The sequence below is a fragment of the Anabrus simplex genome, chromosome 1, assembly GCF_040414725.1.
Source record: "Anabrus simplex isolate iqAnaSimp1 chromosome 1, ASM4041472v1, whole genome shotgun sequence".
NCBI classification, from domain to species: domain Eukaryota; kingdom Metazoa; phylum Arthropoda; class Insecta; order Orthoptera; family Tettigoniidae; genus Anabrus; species Anabrus simplex.
This window is the reverse complement of record NC_090265.1, coordinates 865,708,752-865,733,562: the sequence shown is the minus strand read 5'-3', so window position 1 is coordinate 865,733,562 and position 24,811 is coordinate 865,708,752. Positions and strand designations below refer to the sequence as shown.

At 40.6% G+C, this 24,811-nt stretch overlaps 2 protein-coding genes across 2 annotated transcripts in view; both read right to left on the bottom strand.

Annotated features, from left to right (window-relative positions):
• The window catches only part of LOC136857307 (dynein regulatory complex protein 1), a 256,632-nt gene that overhangs the window by 161,983 nt on the left and 69,838 nt on the right, over positions 1-24,811 (bottom strand). The window contains exon 7 of the mRNA XM_067135886.2: positions 13,743-13,936. Coding sequence (XP_066991987.2) covers positions 13,743-13,936 — 194 coding nt within the window. The remainder of the gene's footprint in view (positions 1-13,742; positions 13,937-24,811) is intronic.
• Positions 8,242-9,765, bottom strand: LOC137496989 (uncharacterized). Its single transcript, XM_068225264.1, has 2 exons — positions 9,571-9,765; positions 8,242-9,375 (listed from the first exon to the last, which is right to left on the bottom strand). Exons 1-2 carry the CDS (start codon positions 9,692-9,694, stop codon positions 8,987-8,989), a joined length of 513 nt encoding a protein of 170 aa, XP_068081365.1. The 5' UTR covers positions 9,695-9,765; the 3' UTR covers positions 8,242-8,986.

Sequence of the window (24,811 nt, the reverse complement as noted above, 5' to 3'; positions counted from 1 at the left end):
GAGGTGGTGGGCTGGTCTCATCATCGGCTGTCCTGAGATTGGTTTTCCGTGGTTTTAAATTCTCCTCACTAAGGCAAATGCTGGGGCAGTTCCTTTTATAGGCCACGGCCGCTTCCTTCTCACCTTCTCTGCAGCTCAAATAACTGCAGCACATCTCCTGGCCTAGTGTCTCTCTCTAGGAGGCCTTCCGTATCCTATCAAGGTACGGAATGAAAAGATTTCCATCACCAAGCAGATCTCTATGGTGCAACCCTGAATTCAGGAGGCAAGTAGGTTCAAAACCCACCGTTGACTGACCTGAGAATAGTTTTCTGTGGTTCCCCATTCTCACCTCCAAGCAAATGCTGGAACAGTTCCTTTCATAGGCTGCAGCTTCTCCCTTCCTACCCTTCACTGCACCTCAAATTGCCGCAACACATCTCCTTGCCTGAGAGAGGGTGTCACTCTTTAAGAGGCCTGTCGTACCCATCATGGTACACGGCACAGAATGAAAACTAAAATTAAAAAGAAACATCAACTACTACTACATTTTTTTTGCTATTGACTTCATATAGGTATTATTGGCTTCATGTCACATCAACACAGATAGGTCTTTTGGCGACGATGGGACAGGAAAGGGCTAGGACTGGGAAGGAAGCGGTCGTAGCCTTAATTAAGGTACAGCTCCAGCATTTGTCTGGACTACTACTACTACTACTACTACTACTACTACTACTACTGCTGCTGCTGCTGCTGCTGCTGCTGCTACTACTACTACTACCTAAAAGAAGAGCGAAAAATCATGAGGATAATTTTAGGACCAAGACACACAGAAGAAGGCTACCGCCTCCAAACCCGGAAATCCACAGAAAAATTATCTAATATTGCAGCAGACCTCAGGAAAAGAAGGTTAAAATTTTATGGACATGTTAAGAGGCTTCCGAAAACCAGACTAACCGACCAAGTTCTTGAAAGAGTTGATAAACTGAAGAATTTCCCTTGGATACAACAAACAAAAGCAGACACGAAGAATGCACAAATCAACCTGAAGAAATTTTGAATTTAAATATATACAGAAAGAAAATTGACAAGTGGGAAGTTACTCCAGAGAATGAAGTACCAGTACCAAAAAGAGCAAGTACAAAGTGGATGGAAGAAAGGAAGAGGATCTTTAGTCAACAGATGAAAGCATTCTGGATCCTCCGCAAACGAAATCATAAATAAAGCTTCGTGTGTTCCAAAAGGGACAATTCACGAATAATAATAATAATAATAATAATAATAATAATAATAATAATAATAATAATAATAATAATAATAATAATAATTATTATTATTATTATTAATTATTAACAATTTATGAACTTCATTACAGATCCGTATTGATACAGTTAAAACTAAGAAAAAATGTTAAATTTTGGTCCACCCAATCAATACATATCACTTTACAATTAAATAGTTCATTTGTAAAGTGACGTGTATTGATAGGGTGGACCAAAAACCTAACATTGTTTCTTAGTGGTAGGGGTTTGTAAACACATACATAGTCACCACACATGAGTGACCATCAAATAACCATGGTGCTGGTGTTTGTCAATGACACACAGTGAGTGTTTGAAAACATCAAGTTACATAACCAGTTTGTGTGCTTGTTGTGATTCACTGTACTACTCTGACCTTCATCCAAGTGTAATAATGTTATTGGTTTTACGTCCCACTTTTTACTAGATGTTTACTGTTTTTGGAGACCGTCCAGGTATGCTGTGTCTGTCACAACAGGTTATTTTTCCTTGCGACTGGACTGACTCACAGCATACAGAAGCAAGCCACTGTACTGCAGAGCATGTTCTAACCTACTGTCCAAAAAATTAAAAATGTTTTTCATGTATGCCTTGTAAATATTCTCTGCTATCCTACATGATCACAGTACAATATTCCTTTTCACACAGTACTGTGAAACTAAAACAACTGATGCTATTAAAATCAACTGATCAATTAATAAACTATTTAGCTGAGAATAAGTATCTGAAGACAAAATTTAAAGGAGTTTTATTTATTTCACTGAAATATCTGTATACATCCATATTCACACCCAAATATGCAAAGGCTCACCCTACAATAGCCAAAGTTGAGTAATTCAATTCCATCATCATCATCATCATTATCGTTGCCTATCTCCAGCTGTCCAGGTGTGGTGTCTCTGTCAGTCCATGAACCACTGTTCTCTCACAATCTTCTCCCAGTCTTGTTCTCTCTCCTTGACATCTTCCTTCACCAGATCTGTCCATTTTCCTCTGGGTCTGCCCACTGGTCTTTTTCCTTTTACTTCTCTTTCATATACTCTTCTTGCAGTCCTGCTTGCACTCATCCTTCTTACATGGCCAAACCACTTCAGTCTTGCTTTCTGAATCCTCTAGAGTAGGGAGTGTCCTATTCCCACCTCCTCTCAGACTTTTTTATTCTTGGACTTGTCCTTCCTGGTCTTCTCTATTATGGTGCATAGGAACTTCATTTATGCAGCTTGCAGTTTTGAGTTGTCTTGTCTTGTTAACGTGGTAGTTTCCAAGCTATACGTGAGGATGGGTGTATAATATGATTTATATAATGTCATCTTTGATTTTAATGGTACTTGTATATACCACAGCAGTTGTCTTACTTGGTGGTAAAATTGAGTTGTCTTGCTAATTCGACTGTCCACCTCATTTTTTTTCTATTTGCTTAATGTCGCACCAACACATATAGGTCTTATGGCGATGATGGGACAGGAAAGGCCTAGGAATGGGAAGGAAGCGGCCGTAGCCTTAATTAAGGTAACCACAGAAAACCATCTTCAGGGCTGCCGACAGTAGGGTTTGTAACCGTACGAATGTACGATCCCCAAATTTTTAGGTTAGGAAATTTTTGTAAAATAGTTTGAAATATTGGTCACGTAAATCATATAATTTTGTTTATTTATATGTAAAAAACCATAATAATATAAGAATTTGTAGTAGGGAATTTTGTATATATGTGACTTTAATTTGTGTAAGTGTCTGCACATGGCATGGCAGTGTAGGTTGCTCAAGAATTGTGCAACACGGTAAACAGTGGCTATATCGGGAAAGACGCTCGAAGTCAGTTGAATGCGTTGTAACGAAGTGGCTTGGAAACCAGGGGTACGACAAGTAGTATAGGCTGAAGATTAGAGTGGATCAATGTGGATGTACGTGAGTGGACGTTCTATGTCACATCAGACACTCGATAGCCAATACGAGGGCTTTGTTTTAAGCGAGGTTGGGTTGACTGAGTGACACATCAAGAAGTGCCTGTGAGAGCGTTGCTACCAGTTAACTTTTCGGGACGCTATAATCACGTGTAACAAGCCTATATAAGTATGTACACGTGTGCAGCAAGTCATTCTAATTCTGAGTGTGAGGCTGATTCTGTGTGTTTCTCATTCGGACCAGTGCGCGGGAGCTACGTATTTTGCGCAGTTTCCTATGTGATCTTCAATTGTTTGTGAGTATCTTTTACGGAGTAAACATGGTATAATCACAGATGCTAACGAGTTTCCGGCTTTGCGGTGGACGTTCTGTAAAAGACGCTACTGAGTGATTGATACTCAAACTCTGTATAATAATTAGGCCTATACTACAATTCTTCTATAAGATAATGTACAGTGGATATGGTGGTACATACTGAATCTACATTATAATTGTATGCCCTTGCGGACCATTTTATAGAGCTTGAAAAGCTCTACATTTCTTGAGAAACAAATTCATCGTCGGCCAAGCATGCAGTTTCAGTTGGAGAAACGTGAGGCATCATACTAACCTGTGCAGCAATCGGGAAGGACTCAAGACGTCGATGAAGAAGTGTGTAAATAAGGTTAGGGATGCTCTTCATAAAGAAGGTTGCATCCGTATGTAGAGAAAGTCGTCGTACTTTTTCTTTACCAGATTAGGATTTCTTTTGTAACAGTAGAGAGTGCAGTGGGACTTTTACCTGGAGGTATGTTAAATGTATATAGTGAAAATAATTTTTTGGTGGTTTGTAGATGTTCGTAATTTGCCTCTGTAAATGGCAAACACGACTTGGTCTCGTCAAGTGACTTTTTTGTTGTTGTTGGTGGTTTTAGTGGTTTGTATAATTGCCCATTTATAAACGGCCAACACGAGTAGGTCTCATCAAGTAATCATTTTTTGTTGGTTTTTGGTTGTCTGTATAATTGCCCATTTGTAATCGGTGAACAGGTGTTGGTCTCATCAAGTGATGATTACTATGGTATTTGTTATATGTTTTTTATTATTTTGGGAGTAAAGTCATGGAATGAAACTTGCACTAAATCTTTTATCAGTTGAGTAAAGATGAACCTGGCATGCTACCTAACTTCAATTTCAGGGGTAAATAGCAACAGGTAAGGTTATAAAGTAAGTCTGGAGCTTCGTCAGCCTGATGACCGTCGCCTTGGGAAAGGGAGTTGCTCATTGCTCTTATTCCTGCAATTGTTTTTGCGGGTGGCGCCCATTCTTGTTATTTATACTTATTTTAGTCACAGTTTCCTTTAATATTTTCAATAGCTTGCAGATGTTACAGGTTCGAACCCACTATCTTCCGGATGCGAGTTCACAGCTGCGCGCTTCTAACCGCACGGCCAACTCGCCCGGTCCTCATATTTTGCAAGATTGTCTTTTGATACTATACTACCCAAGTACTTAACTGTTGGAACACTGTCCAGTTTGGTGTCATTTATTCTGATTTGTGGTTTTTCATCTCACCTCTGTAACTTCATCACCACTGTCTTAGCCTTGTTGATATAACACTGACTGACAGAGCAAATGCAACACCAAGAAGGAGTGGTTCGAAAGGGATGAAAGTTGGGGAAAAAACAGAGACGGCACGGACGAATAATTGATGTTTATTTCAAACCAATATGCAGATTACACAATGCGCACGGCATAGACTCAGTAGGATGTAGGACCACCGCAAGCGGCAATGCACGCAGAAACACGTCGAGGTACAGAGTCAATAAGAGTGCGGATGGTGTCCTGAGGGATGGTTCTCCATTCTCTGTCAACCATTTGCCACAGTTGGTCGTCCGTACGAGGCTGGGGCAGAGTTTGCAAACGGCGTCCAATGAGATCCCACACGTGTTCGATTGGTGAGAGATCCGGAGAGTACGCTGGCCACGGAAGCATCTGTACACCTCGTAGAGCCTGTTGGGAGATGCGAGCAGTGCAGTGTGTGGGCGGGCATTATCCTGCTGAAACAGAGCATTGGGCAGCCCCTGAAGGTACGGGAGTGCCACCGGCCGCAGCACATGCTGCACGTAGCGGTGGGCATTTAACGTGCCTTGAATACGCACTAGAGGTGATGTGGAATCATACGCAATAGCGACCCAAACCATGATGCCGCGTTGTCTAGCGGTAGGGCGCTCCACAGTTACTCCCGGATTTGACCTTTCTCCACGCCGACGCCACACTCGTCTGCGGTGACTATCACTGACAGAACAGAAGCGTGACTCATCGGAGAACACGACGTTCCGCCATTCCCTCATCCAAGTCGCTCTAGCCCGGCACCATGCCAGGCGTGCACGTCTATGCTGTGGAGTCAATGGTAGTCTTCTGAGCGGACGCCGGGAGTGCAGGCCTCCTTCAACCAATCGACGGGAAATTGTTCTGGTCGATATTGGAACAGCCAGGGTGTCTTGCACATGCTGAAGAATGGCGGTTGACGTGGCGTGCGGAGCTGCCACCGCTTGGCGGCGGATGCGCCGATCCTCGCGTGCTGACGTCACTCGGGCTGCGCCTGGACCCCTCACACGTGCCACATGTCCCTGCGCCAACCATCTTCGCCACAGGCGCTGCACCGTGGACACATCCCTATGGGTATCGGCTGCGATTTGACGAAGCGACCAACCTGCCCTTCTCAGCCCGATCACCATACCCCTCGTAAAGTCGTCTGTCTGCTGGAAATGCCTCCGTTGACGGCGGCCTGGCATTCTTAGCTATACACATGTCCTGTGGCACACGACAACACGTTCTACAATGACTGTCGGCTGAGAAATCACGGTACGAAGTGGGCCATTCGCCAACGCCGTGTCCCATTTATCGTTCGCTACGTGCGCAGCACAGCGGCGCATTTCACATCATGAGCATACCTCAGTGACGTCAGTCTACCCTGCAATTGGCATAAAGTTCTGACCACTCCTTCTTGGTGTTGCATTTGCTCTGTCAGTCAGTGTATATCATACCTCTTAAACTCTTGACTCCATTTCTGCAGCTTTTTCTCCACATCATTTTCCGTTTCATCCCCGATCACCAAGTCGTCTGCAAAGATGAAAGCTTGCAAGTCCTGCTGCTCCTTCCTTTTTAGAGCCTTTATTATGGCAACCATCACAGTGAAGGATGAGAGGGGTGACAAAGCACTGCCTTGCTGTACTCCTCTCTTTGTTTCAAACCATTTGGACAGCCTGTAACCCACTTGCACACTACTTCTGGTTTTATCATACAGCATCTTCACTTTTCCAATAAGACTGCCACGAACTCCCAACTCTTGTAGGCATTTCTACATATGCTCCGTTGGTACGCTATTATAAGCCTTTTTGATGTCTAGGAATAGTAGGAAAAGTTATTTCCCTTTTTTCCCAGTGCTTTTCCATTAACATCCTGGCAGCAAAGATAAGCTCTGTAGTTGTTCTTCCAGGCCTAAAACCATATTGTTCCTCTTCCAATAAAGGTTCTACAATTCCTCTTAATCTACTCCCTATGATTTTTTTCAGAAGTTTTAGACCACGAAAGAGCAGCATAATTCCACGGTAGCTGATGCATTTCTGTCTACTCCCCTTCATGAACAGAGGTACGATTATACCCTTCCTTCAGTCTTCTGGGATAGTGTTTTCCTGCCATACTGTGTTAAGGAGTCTATATAACCACTGGATTACTGGAGTTCCTGCTGCTCGCAACATATCTGTACTTAACTCATCCACTCCAACTGTTTTTCCTTTCCTCCTACTTTTCATGGACTTTTCTATCTCCAGCCATGCAGTTGGGGGTTCTATTCTTCTACTTTCCTCATTACTACTACAGGGTTCCTCAATGTCTGATGTAGTGCTCGCTGCGCCATGTAAAAGATTAACAAAAAAGGCCTTAAATTCATTCCTGATTTCATCTTCTTCTCGCACTAAGGTCCCGTTGTCCCCTTCTATTGCCTTTATATCCTCTTGTTCACACCTTCTGTTCTTGACTACCCTGTACAATAACTTCCTGTTTCCTCTGCTGTCTAATTCCAATTTATACACAAACTCATTTCATGCTTTTTCCTTCTCTTCGCTTACTACTCTCTTAAAATGAGTTTCTTTGTTCTATAAAGTTCCTGTAGTCTATTCTTGGCTTACCTGGTTTTGGATAGTTTTTGTTCTTCTTTATCTAGCATCTTTTTTGCTTGGTTTCTTGCTTTAATGGCTGTTTTGACTTTGTCATTGCACCAAGGTGTCTCTTTTTCTTTCTTGGTCAATCCTGTTAACCCATAGAGTTCTTTAGCTTCTCCCACAAATGTATCTTTTCCACTCTTCCTCTACTGTTGTTGTTTCTCCCCGTGGTAGGTTTTGTTGTATTCTATTCTGATATTCGTCCTGGAACTGAGCTTCTATTCTGATTATTCTTCCTGGAACTGAGCTTCTTCTAATTTCCATGTCTTTATTTTTTGTTTCTTTTTTGTTTCCTTCTGAATTTCATTTGTCATATGGTCCAAGTTCATGGTCGCTGTCCATACTTTTGCTGGGAATGCTCTTGACATCAGTCAGCCATTTCCACTACCTTTGTTTGTGATGACATAATCGATCAAAGATTTATGTTTGCCATCTCAGCTATATCTTGTTATTTTGTGGCTCTCCCGTGTTTTGAAGAAGGTGTTCTTGATGATCATGCCATTTCTTCTAAAGATATCAATCAGTTTTTCACCTACTGCATTTCTGTTTCTAAACCCATGTGGCCCAAGGACATCCTCACAGCCTTCTCTGTTTGTTCCAACTTGTGCATTTAGGTCTCCAATGATGATAACTGGGGCTCGGATCGATATGCTCGAAAACTTTGTGTTATATGCTCGAAAAACCCATTATATGCTCCATAGATATGCTCGAAAAAAACATTATTTGCAGTTAAATATGCAGAATATGCTCGAAAAACACCGTTAAAAACTATGGAAAGGAAAGTGAAACTAAAAAACCAATAACATAGCTTTATATACGAGCTTTATTTTCTAATTGTATGTATGATACACTGCGATATACTCGCATTCAAGTTTCAAGTATATATATGAGAAGTTTTCATATAAAAGTTACAGTTTAAAAGTTCATTTACAAGATGTTCAGAATTAGGCGAGTCATTGAAGTAGATCTTCATTGCTCTGTACAACAAGAATTTTTTCTATGTTTTCAGTTTTGAATGATTTTCTTAAATCAGTCAATAAAAGTTTCAATGATGAGAACAATCTTTCGACGTCAACTGACACGAGAGGTAAATACTTGAATGAAGCTGCTTCTTGTGCAGAGTAGTTCCGAAAATCCTCTGACGGTGCAGACTCGCCACGCAGCATCCTCTCCAATTTGAACGCTGCATTCCAACCGGGATTTCGAGCCAGCACGAACTCCAATTTTTGTTTCATGGTTTTCCCAGTCTCTCCAGGCCATGAGTCGACTTCTTGGATGATACCTTGTATTGTAGCAACCACTTCAACCAACTCAATCCCTCGCGATTCCAACTTTAGGATGGCCTCAGGAATGACACTTATGTAGGCTTTTATGAAAGTCAAGGATGGCATCAAGCCCTTCATTTTAAAAGCAACCTTAGCTTTCGCAATGTACTTGCTGTTCGCCTCATCAAACGTATTGATCACGTGGAAAAAATATAAATGAAAAACATTAGTCGAGGAGAATAACTGAGAAAATTACAAAATTAGGCGCCATATGATGGAGTAAAGATAAAATATATGAAAAGAATGATAGAGAAAACTTCAAAAATGAGAAGATTTAAAACATTTCAACTAGTCGTACCTCTTCAATTGCCCTATGATTTTCAGCGTAATACAAGGCAACCAATATCCAAGTTCCCCATCGCGTCAATATGGGCTCGGGAGGTAAAGGGAACTCTGGATGCATCATCTTGAAGGCACGGACGCAAGAAGGAGCCTTGACGAAACTTTTCTTCACTGAGGAAATGACGCTGTTCACGCTGGGCGATTTTTCGCACAGCTTCTCAGCAACTCTGTGCATTGCATGGGCAACACAAGTAACATGTAACATCTTCGGGTAGAAAAGCTTGAAGCTCTTCCCAGCCTTAATCATGCAGGGAGCAGCGTCAGTCACCAATGCGAGTACTTTGTTTACCTCCTCATCTGAAAAGGTTGGCCACAGCAAGCCTGAAACAGGAATGCATAAAATGAAGAGTGAACCATTCAGTTAATGGGATTCTGGCATGTCGTACGACTGTAAGAGATATTTAACTATCAGAATCTTCACTGAGCATACATAGAATGCATTGAAATTATAGCCAGACTGTACTTATACTTCCTTGGCAAAATGCTCAAAAAATAAATTAACAAAAATAGACTTACGCAGAGCTGGTTGCGCTGTTCGCACAATGGTACCATGGTTTGTCACATCTAGCTCCCTGCACAGAATTAGGTGGCCTTTCCCCGGTTCACTGGGACTGAGTTTTCCAACAATAACGTTGGCCATGTATCTTCCACAACTGTCTGTGTTCTCGTCGATAGATAACCAAATTGGGTGGCTCCCGATGTTGTCCCTGATTGCGTGTAGAACTTGGTGAAGAAAGTACCTGAATTAATATTCTTCGTGGAATGAAGGTATTATCGAGAGATTACCTTCATTACGACAGAGCCAGATCCATGTTAAAATGACTTCTAAATTGTTTAAACGAGAATGCGGAATACGGCAATCGTGCATGAATTCATACCTTTTCATACTCTGAAGAAATGTAATTTTTACGTAGGGTCGACTCATGAGGCAACTCTCTTCCTGCAAAGTCCTTGAAGAGAGCTCTAATCTCAGCATGCATGACCTTGTAGAGGGGTATGTTGGCACTTAAAAACTCCCTACAAACTCTGGAAGAGAACTCGCCTGAGTACTGTTGCTGATTGAACAAAGGCTGTATAGGCACTTGTTTCTGCGATTTCCTTTTTTTAAATTCTTCAACTTTTTCTGAGTGCCCACTTGTGGCTTTATGTTGAGAAAATTGAAAACCCTTTGAAATCTTGATCTGAAAATAAATAGGTAGGTATGCATAAGTGAGAAAAAATACATTGAATGAACAAAAATAAAGCATTGTGGACTATGAAATTACGATCCCATGAAAAACTAGCAAATCCAAACGTCAATTTCCGTCTCGGAAATGTAAAATCTGAGGATCTAACGGGTCTAAACTCCGAATTCTTAGACTTCTCTCTACTTACCTAGCAGTAGGCACCGTATGCTGCACATACGGCTTACTTGAAATTTCAACCGTTTGAGAATGTAGATGTGAAAATGTCAATAAGAACTTACCTCTTTTTCGCACATTTTGCAGAAAAGAATTTTCCCATCAGTAGAAAACGAGTCAGGGTCTTCCTTTGCACATTGTCGGAGTAAAACACTCAGAGAGTCCTTAACTTTAGGCATCGCGTACTTGGAAATCACAAGAACTCGATAGGTACGTACGGATACGATTACGAACTGAGAACTGAGAGTAGAATGCAGAAACTTCACTTGACCGGGTCATGGGAAAAGCCACCTAAACAATACTGATTCCCAAAATAGGCACACCACTAAAATACCTCACATTTCAAAGTGAAAGGATGCTTGGGGCTTCCAGAGCTTATCTGACGAGTCGCACTCTAATCCGGCAGAGGCCAATTAGGGCGTGTGAATGACCTCACTAAAGGTTCTATTATTTGCACCAGATAGGCTTTTCAATAATTATTTCTATTTTAGAACCTTAAGGATGGTCAGGGCCCGAATTCGGGGGGGGGGGGGGAATTCTAAGCAAAACAAACTATTTAGATGAAAACCACAAGAATATGCATTTATATGCTTCTATTCTGAAAATCGTGGTTTTATGCATTTATATGCTCGATAAATTTAAATTCTGTTGGTCCCAGAGAGATGAAAATACTACCTAAAGGCTTCTTTCAATGTGTACTATTCAGGGAAAAAATATGCTAATATGCTCGAATCCGAGCCCTAATGATAACATTTTCTTCATCAATTATATCATCTAAGTCTTGAAGAAATTTTTCTTTATCATCAGCACTGCATTCAGTCTGTGGGGCATACACTTGTACAATCACGTAATTTGTTGACCCTAATTATATAGATAATTTTATGATCCTGTCATTCTTGTAGGAAATTTCTTTTTAGTAAAATTCCCACACCACTTTCGGCCTCGTTTTCCAGTCCACACCAGTATAATTTGTAGCAACCTTGCTACCTGTCTTTCTCCATTTCGCTTCACTCAGACCCAATATAGATATGTTTCTCCATTGGATCATATCTATGAGTTCTTCGGTCTTACCAGTTAGGGTCAATATATTCATGGTCCCCATTCATCCTTTCCTCTTCTTGCAAATCCATCTATCATTGGAACCATGTCGGCCGTCATACCTGATAGATCTGCACAAAGACCGTGTCACATTAGGTAATAACTTCAATCCGAGACTCTTTTTATGCTTGAAAGCTATAAAAGATGCTAACCACTGACTTGCTGGGCCTATCGTGGATCTTCACGCAAGTGTTTGGTTTTGCACTAGATGGTCAGTGCCTGATAAGCATTTCCTCATGTCAGCTAGATCTATGCATTTTTTTGAAATATAATGCAACTTAAAGGTGAATATAAAAGTATTTCAATACAGAGAATGAAAACCATAAAGTTTTAAAATTCATAAGAGTAGCCTTCTACAGATATGACTGAAGTGCAAGGCTCTGGCACCTGTCCATAAGCCACATGTATCACTAGTAAATGCTAAGTGCCACATTCAGTGATGTAAAGAGCATATGACTTCATTTCAAGGTTTTTGAAACTCAAATCCAATACGGTAAGCTTATATTAGTATGATTGAATACATTACTATAGACATCACAGTAACACAGGTTAACAGACATATTCTACAAGTGCACAGAGTTAATGATCATAGATATTTCTAGTTAGTCTCCTAAAGCTGTGTTTACACTAGCAAAACTCCCTCGCAAAAGTCACTCGGGTGAAATTTACTCGCTTCGAGGGAAATTTTGCACTACCCAAAACAGAGCGCAATTCACAGCGAAAAATAGCGCGAGTGGGGCGAGCCGCCTTCGACAAGCCTGAACGCTTCTGTTCTTGTTTTGCAGCTATTTACATGGAAACTTGTTTTGTCCCTCCAGCCGCTGCAGCCGCGTTTTCCATCATATCAATGTCATTTTTGATCAAGAAAGGGAAGAACAAAAATCGGCGCCCTCGACGATGGTGGAGCAAACAATTATTCCTTGGAAGAAGCCAATATGGAAACAGCCTTATGAGAGAAATGGTACAGGAAACCATTGATGATACAATTAAGAACTTCGTCCGCATGAGTACCCACGATTTTGAACAACTCGTTTCACTGATCAGTCAAAAAGTTGAAGAACAAGACACAACATTCAGAGAAGCAGTAACAGTGAGAGAAAGATTGGCTGTCACACTGCGTTTCTTAGCAACTGGTGATTCGTACACAAGTTTGCAGTATTCATTTGAAATATCGAAGTGCACAATATCAAAAATCGTCCCAGAAGTTTGTGATGTGTTGATTGAAACACTTCAGGATTATGTGAAGGTAACGATAATAATTAATCGCATTTAAAACAGTAAATCGACTCGGTATTATATATGTATTTTAAAAAAGTCAAATGAACAAATAGGAATGCTAATAATTAAAATCACAACATTAATTCAATTTAGAAATACATTTCGTATCCAAACCGCACCCATTTAAAACAAATAGCGTTTGATATATTTGTTAATTGTTGTGGATCAATACAAAAAATGGGTGAAAATGTAAAAAAAATGGAAGAAAAAATAAATCACAAACCAAGTAAAATTAGTCACAAGCTCAATAGCCCATCTAAATATGACTAATCCAAATGTTCAGGGCTTGTGCCTTCTGGATGTGGTGTTGTCTGCCCACTAGTGGAAGTTCTTCACAATGAGCCAAGAATGTTTCAAAATAGGTACCGGTAGGTTCAAAAAAGTAATGAAATGACGCAATTTTGCGTTTAAACCAATAGTAATAGCTTTCCTGATCCAGTGAGTCTGCTCTTATTTTCTTTCGATCTTTCACTTCGATATGATCCCAGTAGCGCTTTCATCTTCCCTTTCACTGTAGAGATAGGAAAGTTTAGTTGAGAACTAATTTCCTTCCGCGCATCTTCTCTTTTATTGCAATTGAAATAGATTTTGTTTTTCGGATTCCACATAAAATCTCTATTTTTGTACAGCTCGATGAGCTGCAAGCACTGTTCTTGATTCATCCCTCGCACAACTACGGGGACCACGTTTACACTGAGAGAAATTCGATGAGCGAAACCCTTTGATGCGCGGACAAAAACCGACTGAAATCTGGCTCGCAGCGAGGGCACTCACTCCGCAATTACTCAGGGGTGAGGGAGCGTCTACACTAGGCGCAATTCCCTCGCGAAATAATTTTGCGAGGGAATTGCGCTTAGTGTAAACGCAGCTTAAGATATAAGCATTTTAGAGGTTGCAATATTACAAACTTACTTCAATAAGGACAAGCTCCTGTCTGTATGCATTCTGCATCACTTCCACTTGATTATCAATGCGCTGCACTAACAGAGCAAGATCATCTTTCTGTTTCCGTTGGTCACGAGCGAATAGGTCATCTGCCCTCTTAAGCTCCTTTTTAAGGTCTTCAATCAATCTGTCCTTTTGATCCAAAAGATCCATGCATCTTTCTGAAAGATAATGCCATGTAAGGATGAATGTAATAAGGATTTCAATACAGAGAATGAAAAATGTAAAGTTTTAAAATTCACAAGAGTAGCCTACTATTTCATTATCAACTTTAGTAAAATATGTTTGCATGACTGAATTTCAAATTAATTAAGCAGGATATGGGTAGAAAGTTTTTTAAAGAGTCAGACATTAGAATAGAATAGAATAAATTGATGTGATGTGATGTGATGTGATGTGATGTGATGTGATGTGATGTGATGTGATGTGATGTGATGTGATGTGATGTGATGTGATGTGATGTGATGTGATGTGATGTGATGTGATGTGATGTGATGTGATGTGATGTGATGTGATGTGATGTGATGTGATGTGATGTGATGTGATGTGATGTGATGTGATGTGATGTGATGTGATGTGATGTGATGTGATGTGATGTGATGTGATGTGATGTGATGTGATGTGATGTGATGTGATGTGATGTGATGTGATGTGATGTGATGTGATGTGATGTGATGTGATGTGATGTGATGTGATGTGATGTGATGTGATGTGATGTGATGTGATGTGATGTGATGTGATGTGATGTGATGTGATGTGATGTGATGTGATGTGATGTGATGTGATGTGATGTGATGTGATGTGATGTGATGTGATGTGATGTGATGTGATGTGATGTGATGTGATGTGATGTGATGTGATGTGATGTGATGTGATGTGATGTGATGTGATGTGATGTGATGTGATGTGATGTGATGTGATGTGATGTATGGCTTGCCATTGCTCTGAAATTACATGTAACAAGCTTTAATAGCTTTATTTTTGATAAAAGCCTGTATTGACTGTAAAATCAATTAGCAAATATTTAAGAATAATTCCTGGTATTATAAATTTACTCATTCGGAACAAATATTTCATGTTCCTTATGGAAATCAACACCTTTAACATCTGATGGCCAGGCAGGCATCAATTTTTGAAAATGAGACAAAGTCTCTCATAGTGAATTGGCAGTGCCGGTGGCTCTAAATAGACTATGCAGTGGCCTCCACGGTATGCACTAGCCATGCCTCTTGGTGGGTGTGCCATTTACCAACTGATGAGCCCAACTTGGCACACTGGAGCGAAACGCTGGCAACCAGGAATGAGTGACTGGAAAATTTATAATGTCCAATAATGGACCAACTACAGGGTGTTTACAAATGAATATCGGAGTTTTAACGCCTTATAATATTGAATACGTTAAATTACAGTTGTACATTATATGTCAAATGAAAGAGCAACTCAAACAATGTTGTTTGTTGGCACCAGTGCGCATGTACGCGCAATGGTTTCACCGCAATCCGCTAGACAGCGGTAGTAGCAAAGATGGCGACTAGTGAACAGAAAGCTTTTTGTGTTTTGCAGTTTGCAAAGACAGAATCTGTAGTTACTGTGCAACGTGCATTCCGCATTAAGTTCGGTTGTGATCCTCCAAGTGATAATAACGTTCGCAGATGGTATCATACGTTTGAAGACACCGGTTGCCTTTGTAAAGGGAAGAGCAAGGGACGACCAAGATTAAGTGAAGAGACTGTTGAGCGAGTGAGAGAGTTATTCACTCGTAGCCCAAAGAAATCAGTCCGGAAGGCTAGTCGTGAATTACAACTTCCTGCGTCGACTGTTTGGAAAGTTGTAAGAAAACGCTTACAGCTACGTCCTTACCGTTTACAGTTATTACAGGCTCTAAAGCCGGCAGACCACAGATTACGTGCCAACTTCGCAAATGACATGTTGTTACATGATTATGAGTTTATGAATCGTGTTGTTTTCAGTGATGAATCGGTCTTTCACCTTAGTGGACATGTAAACACTCATAATGTGCACATCTGGGGCTCAGAAAATCCTCATGAGTTCGTACAAATGCAGCGAGATTCCCCTAAAGTGAATGTTTTTTGTGCCGTATCCCGGCGAAAGGTTTATGGGCCTTTCTTTTATGGTGAACGTACTGTAACTGGTACTTCTTACCTCGATACACTAGAGCAATGGCTCTTCCCTCAGTTGGAAGAAAATGAGCCAGAGAACTTCATTTTCCATCAAGATGGTGCGCCACCTCACTGGCATAACGACGTACGCGATTGGTTGGACGTCACTGTACCCGAACGCTGGATAGGCCGCAAGGGCCCCAATGACAGGACTTGCTTGGCATGGCCTCCACGTTCTCCCGACCTAACGCCATGCGATTTTTTCCTTTGGGGCTTCATCAAGGATCGTGTGTTCGTGCCTCCGCTACCAGCTGACCTTCCTGAATTAAGAAACCGGATTGAAGCAGCTGTTGCTGAGATTACTGAAGACACACTTAATAATGTTTGGGAAGAACTTGACTATAGACTTGATGTACGCCGTGTAACAAATGGTAGTCACATTGAATATTTGTAAAGTTCGTAATAAAACTGTTTGAGTTGCTCTTTCATTTGACATTTAATTTATAACTGTAAGTTTAATGTATACAATATTATAAGGCGTTAAAACTCCGATATTCATTTGTAAACACCCTGTATATTGGTATTATGATTATGAAGACATTTACAAAAAGATACAAAAGTTGAAAGCCAAAAAAGCAGCTGGGATTGATAAGATTTCTGGGGATATATTACAGGCAATGGATTGGGATATAGTGCCATATCTGAAATACTCACATGATTAGTTTGCATGAAGGAGTGATACCAAATGAATGAAGAGTTGAAACAGAAGTCACAGTGTGCAATGTAAAGGGTGATAAACATAAAACCGATAATTACAGGCCAGTCAGCTTGACATGTGTTGTTTGTAATCTCTGAGAAAGCATTTTTTCTGATTATATTAGACACATTTGCAAATTTACTAACTTGTTTGATAGAAGACAGTTTGGGTTTAAGAAAGGTGGATGGGAAGAAAAAGGGGGGAATTGTAGAAGACAGGTGGTGTAATGTTTTAAGTGGAAGGAGATTGTAGGTTAAGGGCTCTATTTAGGATCAGAATTGAGGGCAGGTGTCTATGAGAAATCAGTACGAGTCACTGCAGGTAGAACAACAGAGGAAAAATGAGGAACAGGGAAATGTTGCTGAGAAGTTTGCAGGTAAGAGGAAGAGAAAAGGTAGTAAAGAGAAATGTGGAGGAGAGGATAGGAAAAGACAGGTGGAGCAGAGGTGGAGCAGTGTCATGGGAGGGAGATAACGGAGGAGGAAGTAGCTTCTGCAGCTCTCAGGAAAGATAGGACTGACAAGGAGGGGAGGGGATCAAATGAAATGGGTAGGGTTGAGACTCTGGTCACGGGGGATTCCATTGTTAGACATGTGCGGACATTGTGTGAGGAAAGGGAACCAGGGTAGAGTGATATCCAGGAATTAGCTTGAGGCAGATTTTGAGGAAAGTAGATGATAAATGGGAGATGGTAGTGTTTCACGTTGGTACCAACAACGTAAGGTAAGCAGGTATAATTACAACATAGTTGGGGATGTGTGGGATCTGGTAAATGCAGCACGGGTGAAATTTAAGGCAGCAAAGATTGTTATCAGTGGAATACTGTGTAGGAGGGATACTGACTGGAAGGTGATTGGGGATTTAAATGAGGCTATGGAGTGGATATGTGACAAACTGGGAGTAAGATTTCTAGATCCTAATGGGTGGGCAATAGATAGGGATCTGTGTTCAGATGGCCTTCACTTAAACCGCAGTGGTACGTATAAGTTAGGAGGTTTGTTTAGAAGGATTATAGGGAGGTGAATTCATGGAAATGGGGTGGTCTAGAGAGCAGTGATAAGGCTACAGGGATCTGGAAGTCAAGTAGGGATGACATAAAAATGTTAGTTTGAACTGCAGAAGTATTGTAAAGAAAGGAGTAGAATTAAGTAATTTAATAGATATACTAACCCCAATTTTTTAATAGGAGTTGAGAAATGATATGATGGATGCAGAAATTCTCTTACGGAACTGAAGTGTGTATCGTAGAGATACGACAGGAATGGTAGGAGGGGGAGTATTCATTCTGGTGAAAGAAGAATTTGTAAGCTACGAAAAAGTTAAAAATGACATACATGAAATTCTAGGTGTAAGACACATTTCTAAAGGTAACAGGCAACTTGATGTCTTTGGAGTGTACAGACCGGGAAAGGGTAGCGCTGATGCTGTTTCAGAATTATTTGATACGATAATCAGCTATGTGGAAAACGATACAGAAAGGAATGTGATTGTAGCGGGAGATCTCAATTTACAAAATGTCAATTGGGAAGGTAATGTGAATGACAGGAAGCATGAACAACAAATGGCAAATAAGTTAATATGGGAAGGACAGCTGATTCCGAAAGTGATGGAACCAACTAGAGCGAAGAACATTCTGTACGTGGTGCTGGTAAAATCAGATGAGCTATATGGAGAAACCAAAGTAATAGATGGTATTAGTGATTACGAAGCTATTTTTGTCGTACGTAAAAATAAATGTGAGAGAAAGGAAGGTCTTAAAAGTAGGACTATTGGGTAGTAACATATAGCTGATAAAACAGGCATGAGGAAGTTTATAAAAAGTAACTATGATCGGTGGAAAAACATAAATAAAAATAACACCTGCATTGGGATGGTGAGCTGGAAGTGATTATCATTGTGTTTTGTAAAATTACCTTATCTAAATTCAGACATTTAAACTATTCACCGTGGTTTCCCATTTTTCACACCAGGCAAATGCTGGGGCTGTACCTTAATTAAGGCCACGGCCGCTTCCTTCCCACTCCTAGCCCTTTCCTGTCCCATCGTCGCCGTAAGACCTATCTGTGTCGGTGCGACGTAAAACAACTAGCAAAAAAAAAAAAAACTATTCACCTTTTATTTTAAGAAAACTATCTATCTAAATGTGGAAATGTGAAGGGAAAGAGACATTATGAATTGTTAATGATGAAGAAGTTTCAATCAATGAAGATGTGAAAGTTGAATGTTGATTTGCAGGGATTTTGTAAAGTTGAGTTATTGTGCATTTAATATTGGTAACTAAATTGTGAGGCAGCGTGTACTGGCACAAGTCATTTTCTTGATGATATAGATGTTGATTCCCATAGGGAATCTGAAATATTTGTTCCGAATGAGTAAATTTATAATACCAATATAAATGGTCCATTATTGGACATTATAAATTTTCCAGCTAACTCATTCCTGGTTGCCTGCATTTCACCCCCGTGTGCTAGGCTGGGCTCATCAGTTGGTACCTAACACACCTACCAATTTATTTATGTGTGGTAAGTGTGCTAGGTACCAACTGATGAGCCCAGCCTAGCACACTGAGGCGAAACGCTGGCAACCAGGAATGAGTTAGCTGGAAAATTTATAATGTCCAATAACGGACCATTTATATTGGTATCATTTTCTTGATGACGAAATAGTATTGCATAGCGAAAAGTTCTCGAACTTCCCCTGCGGAAATCTGGTGAATCGTAATTATAAGAACATTTTAATTGGTGAATGTGGGTGTCTGGAGTGATGCGACTGGTCTCCTGTGATAGCACGATTTCCAGCTTTGGGCTCCTCGCGAGAACGAGGCAACTGTCCACGTCTTTTGAATAGTGATCGCCTTGATCACGTTAGCGGCCAGACTTACTCTGCGTCTGGCCCGTCTCTGGACTCTAGCCCCTGAGGTAAGCGCTATCATCTCATGTATGAATTAATTTAAATTCTTATTTGTGTTTCGGCCCCTTTTCTCATTTAAGGTAACTTTGTGTGATAATGTAAATTTGTTTTGCGTATTGGAATTTCCCCCTAGACTTCCACATTCACCAATTTTGTGTTTTCTCAATGACTGTGCTGCGATGGACAGTCACAGCATTTTTGTTTTTGGAGGCAATTCTCTTTTCTTGTTCTGAAAATTGTAACCTATGTAAATTGTAATTAGCATAAATTTAATTGCCTTTTGAGTTTGCCTCCTGTAATCCTGCCTCAACTTATGTATTAAAGTTTTGTACACAATACTATCTGAAGTGCTGGAGTATCTAATTGTACGTCGATATGTTTTTCAGTGCAGTGTTCTAAGTTTTATTTCCTACGTCATTTGTTGTCCTTTATTTTTCTATTTGTCGTTGTACCTTATTTGTCAATAGATTATTTCAAGGGTGTTTGCTGTGTGCCTCCCTTTCCCACAACGCCATACGTTCCCATAGCCTCATTTGGATTCCTTCCACGTTTCCACATCCTTTCGTAGTTGTCGTATGTTAGACCTGTAAGTTTAAAGTTTTCACATCTCGAACATGGCGTTAATCTGGTTTTAATTTCATATTATTTCCCTTTCTATTTATTATTATTAAGATGTGTATGCGCATAAGTGCTACAAACAATGTAAACAGATTCTGGGTTGGGTATAAGGCAATTGTTGAAGAATGTGAAAACAGGTTTGTACCTTTAAAGGCTGTAAGGAATGGTTAAAAATGCACTATATTATAACAGAGAAGTAAAGGGACTAAGAAGGAGGTGCAGATTGGAAAGAAATAGAGTTAGAAATGGATGTGGAATTAAGAAATTGAAGGAACTTACTAGGAAATTGAATCTAGCAAAGAAGTCAGCTAAGGATAACATGATGGCAAGCATAATTAGCAGTCATACAAATTTTAGTGAAAAACTGAAGGGTATGTTTAGGTACTTTAAGGCATAAACAGGTTCCAAAAAGGACATTGCAGGAATAATTAATGAACAAGGGTGGTGTGTATGTGAAGATCTTCACAAGGCCGAAGTATTCACACAGCAGTATGTAAAGATTGCTGGTTACAAGGATAATGTCCAGATAGAGGAGGTGACTAGTCCAAAAGAAGTATTAAAATTTACCTATGATAACGACATTTGCAATAAAATACAAAATTTGTAAACTAGGAAAGCAGCTGGGGATATACTAAAGACAATGGTTTGGGATACAGTATCATATATTATGAATTTATTTGATTATTGTTTACAAGAAGGAACTATACCATACTGTAGTAGCCCCTGTGTATAAAGGAAAGGGTGATAAACATAAAAGGCAGTTCAGGTTTAGGAAAGATTATTCCACTGAAGCTCAACTTGTAGAATTCCAGTAAGATACGAGGACGGTTTGAAAAGTTCTCGGAATCACCGCTAGATGTCAGTGCTAGAGGGACGAGGTTCCCGTGTAATAATCACACATCCTTTGTGAGTGAACACGTGGCGCGTCAGTGCTCTAGCTGCAGGAGTGTGGTAGTTACGACTCTTTGTTGTTGTTCCCGCGTAGTGATTTGTGACAATGGAAAATCCTGAGATTCGAGCAGTTATTAAATACTTTGTAAAGAAAGGTATGAAAGCAAAGAAATTCATGTCGACTTTCAGAACACACTGGGGGACTCTGCTCCTTCATTTTCAACTGTTGCCAAGTGGACCAGTGAGTTTAAATTTGGTCGGGAGAGCTTGGATGATGATCCGCGTAGTGGACGGCCAAAAAGTGTTACGACCCCAGAATTTATCGCAAAAGTGCATAAAATGGTCATGGAGGATCGTTGACTGAAAGTGCGGGAGATTGCTGAATTATATTATATTTTAACCGAAGAATTAGGTATGAAAAATTATCCGCTAGATGGGTGCCGCGGCTCTTGACATTGGACAATAAACGCATCAGATTAGAAATGTCCGAACAAAGTCTGGCCCATTTTCAGTGCAACCAACAAGATTTTTTGCGCCGGTTTGTGACTACAGATGAAACTTGGATCCACTACTATACCCCAGAGACTAAACTGCAGTCAAAGAAGTGGAAACATGCTGATTCACCACCACCAAAGAAAGCAAAGGCCGTGCGTTCGGCCGGAAAGGTCATGGCCTCAGTTTTCTGGGATGCAAAAGGCATTCTGCTGATAGATTATCTTCCTACTGGCCAAACAATTACGGGGCAATACTATGCGAACGTCCTAGACCAACTACAGGAAAAGATACACGAAACAAGGCCTGGTTTGGCAAGGAAAAAGGTCATCTTTCATCAGGACAACTCTCCGCCGCACACAAGTGTTATTGCCATGGCAAAACTTTATGAACTGGGGTACGAATTGTTGCCACATCCACCTTATTTACCTGATTTGGCACCGTCAGGCTTTCATCTATTCCCCAAGCTGAAAATTTTCCTCGGTGGATGGAGATTTTTTACAAGGGAAGAACTGACAGCCAAATTGGAGAGGTATTTTGCAGGCCTGGAGGAATCTCATTTTCGAGATGGGATTAAGGCATTGGAACATCGGTGGACCAAATGCATTAGTCTACAGGGAGACTATGTTGAAAAATAAAAGCAGTTCCATCGAGGTAAGATACTTAATTCTAGTACATTCCGAGAACTTTTCAAAGCACCTACGTACAGCACATATCTTGGATTAAGAAGGTAAAATGGATTGTACCATGAATGACCTGTTAAGACATTTAAAGGGTGGATCATGGGAGAATAATGGCAAAAATAAGTGAAATTGGACCAGACAAAAGAGTGACTGAATGGGTGGCTATATTTCTAGAAAACAGATCTCAGAGAATTAGAGTAGAAAAAGCTTTATCTGACCCTGTAATAATTTAGAGGAGAATTCCTCAAGGCAGTATTATTGGACCTTTATGTTTTATTATATACTAGCTGACGTACCTGTGCCTCGCTATGGAATTCTACACTGTGTACAGAATTCTAGGTTAGGTAGTGTACATGTTGTGAGTAAGATTGTAATAAATTGCATAGCTACCCTAGAAACACGACGAGGAAATCACCGAACATCTTTTTTTATGTGAAGATTGGGTTAGGAAATATTCATTGTAATATTAGGCCTTCTTGCCTACCATGAGTTACAATCAAGTTGGGGAATTTTCATTATAATGGCAGACTCTCACTTTCCACCTGCCTTTTTACATCCTCAGGAAGACTTCCTTAGTGGTTCCCAAATGAAATCAACATAGGTCATTACAATGATACCAGTAGGAATCACGCAATTAAAAGCAATGCCTCGGTGCGACGTAAAACAAGTAGAAAAAAAAAGCAATGCCATCATAAGAGATACTCGATAAAATGAAAAACCACACATTTTCTCACTTTTGATGAACAGTAGTACGCTGGTGATCAAACAGTCCAAAGTTCCAGAGCTGGAGTGACCAGGCTGCAGAGAGCGGTGGTGGTGGTGGTGATTATTGTTTTAAGAGGAAGTACAACTGGGCAACCATCCTCTATATAACATTAATCAGAGAGAAAAAATGGAAGGGGTCCGACACTTCGAAAAATGAAGATATCGGCCAAAGAAAGACAAGGGCCACGAAGGGCGTGAAAATGAAAGACTCCCTAGCCCTCGCAAACCTAATAGCGTCGGGGTCGGAAAAAAACAAGAGTTGACCAAGGGAGGTCGGATAGGATAGATGAAAGTGAGGAGCCTGGCACAAGTAAGTGGAAGCAATGCCAGGACTCAGCTGAGGACCCCGTGGTCGCCAACCCACGCTCCAAAGTTCAGAGCTCTTGAGGCCCCTATTAGTCGCCTCTTACGACAGGCAGGGGATACCGTGGGTGTTATTCTACCGCCCCCACCCACAGGGGGAGCTGCAGAGAGCCATGACTAGTGAACACTCTTTTATTTTCGGGGGAAAAGGGGGGCGAAGTGTGGAGAGTCCCAGGGCAAAAACTATGCTCTTTTGTCTCTCTGTTTCCTAGGATTACCCGATGAGTTGGAAAATCTCAATTCACTACACTGGCGGGGGGGGGATCTATCTGACTTAGAGGCAAATTTTTCCTGCAAGCCAGAGGAGAAACCCCCTGTTGGCTGCTAATTTGCAATAAAATGAATGTAGAATTTAATAAAAGTGAAGACGAAAAAGCTTTTCTTATGAAACGGCTCATTTCAGGGTTGATTTTTGAGTTATTTAGTGAATTGTGGTGCTATAATTTGGAATAGGCCGAAATTGTAATTCTAGACCAGGTCATAAGAGAGCCTCTGCCATTAGGCCAATAATTGTGCAGAATGATCAGTCCAGTCAGTGCGTCAGAGTAGGGATCGAATAGCTGGAATACTATGATGAACCAGCATGTTACGTACCAGCAAAATCAGAAAATGTATGAACCAGAAGAATGGTAAGACTATGCTAAAGAAGAAAGCTATATAATGCCCCTGCTATTTCCCACCAATATTCAGGTAGGCTGTTATACTTGGTACGCATCAGTAATCCCACCTATCGGATATGAGTGGCAGCATAAGAGACAAAGAACATCACAACAAACAATGGTCAAAGTAATGTTATTGTTGACCAATTTTATGAGCTTCCAATATTCTAGGCCTTCACATTTAGTTTTCTTCTGTCTCTTAAATACCACTCTTATAGTTGGCACAGTAAAACTGTATAGAACATAAATGATCGGAAATTGTATTCTCTATATATTCAGTTATGTAGTACTTTTCGATAGAACCATTAACATAGGTATTTAATAATTAAAGTTTAGGCGCTTTCCCATAAACTACCATTTCATCCAGAGTGAATAGAATTGTTTATAGCTTAGACTGCAGTTTCTTACTCACCGACTATCTCATTAAATTCTGTTTACCCATTTTCTCGTGGCTCGGCGTTGATATGGACTAAAAATACAAATTCATGAATATCTCTGTTATAATACCAATATAAATGGTCCGTTATTGGACATTATAAATTTTTCAGCCAACTCATTCCTGGTTGCCAGTGTTTCGCCCTCCTGTGCTAGGCTGGGCTCATCAGTTGGTACCTAGCACACCTACCAAGACGCATGGCTAGTGCATACCGTGGAGGCCACTGCGTAGGCCAATTGTAGCCACCGGCAGTGCCAATGCACTATGAGACACTCTGTCTCACTACTAAAAATTGATGCCTGCTAGGCCATCAGATAATACAGATGTTGATTCCCATAGGGA

What these genes read in the sequence shown, in the direction of transcription:
- LOC137496989 (XM_068225264.1), bottom strand. Translation starts at nt 9,694, where the DNA reads ATGGCCAACGTTATTGTTGGAAAACTCAGTCCCAGTGAACCGGGGAAA. An exon ending in AACAGCGCAACCAGCTCTGC is followed by an intron (nt 9,376 to 9,570) that starts GTAAGTCTATTT and finishes TTCCTGTTTCAG; the next exon opens with GCTTGCTGTGGCCAACCTTT.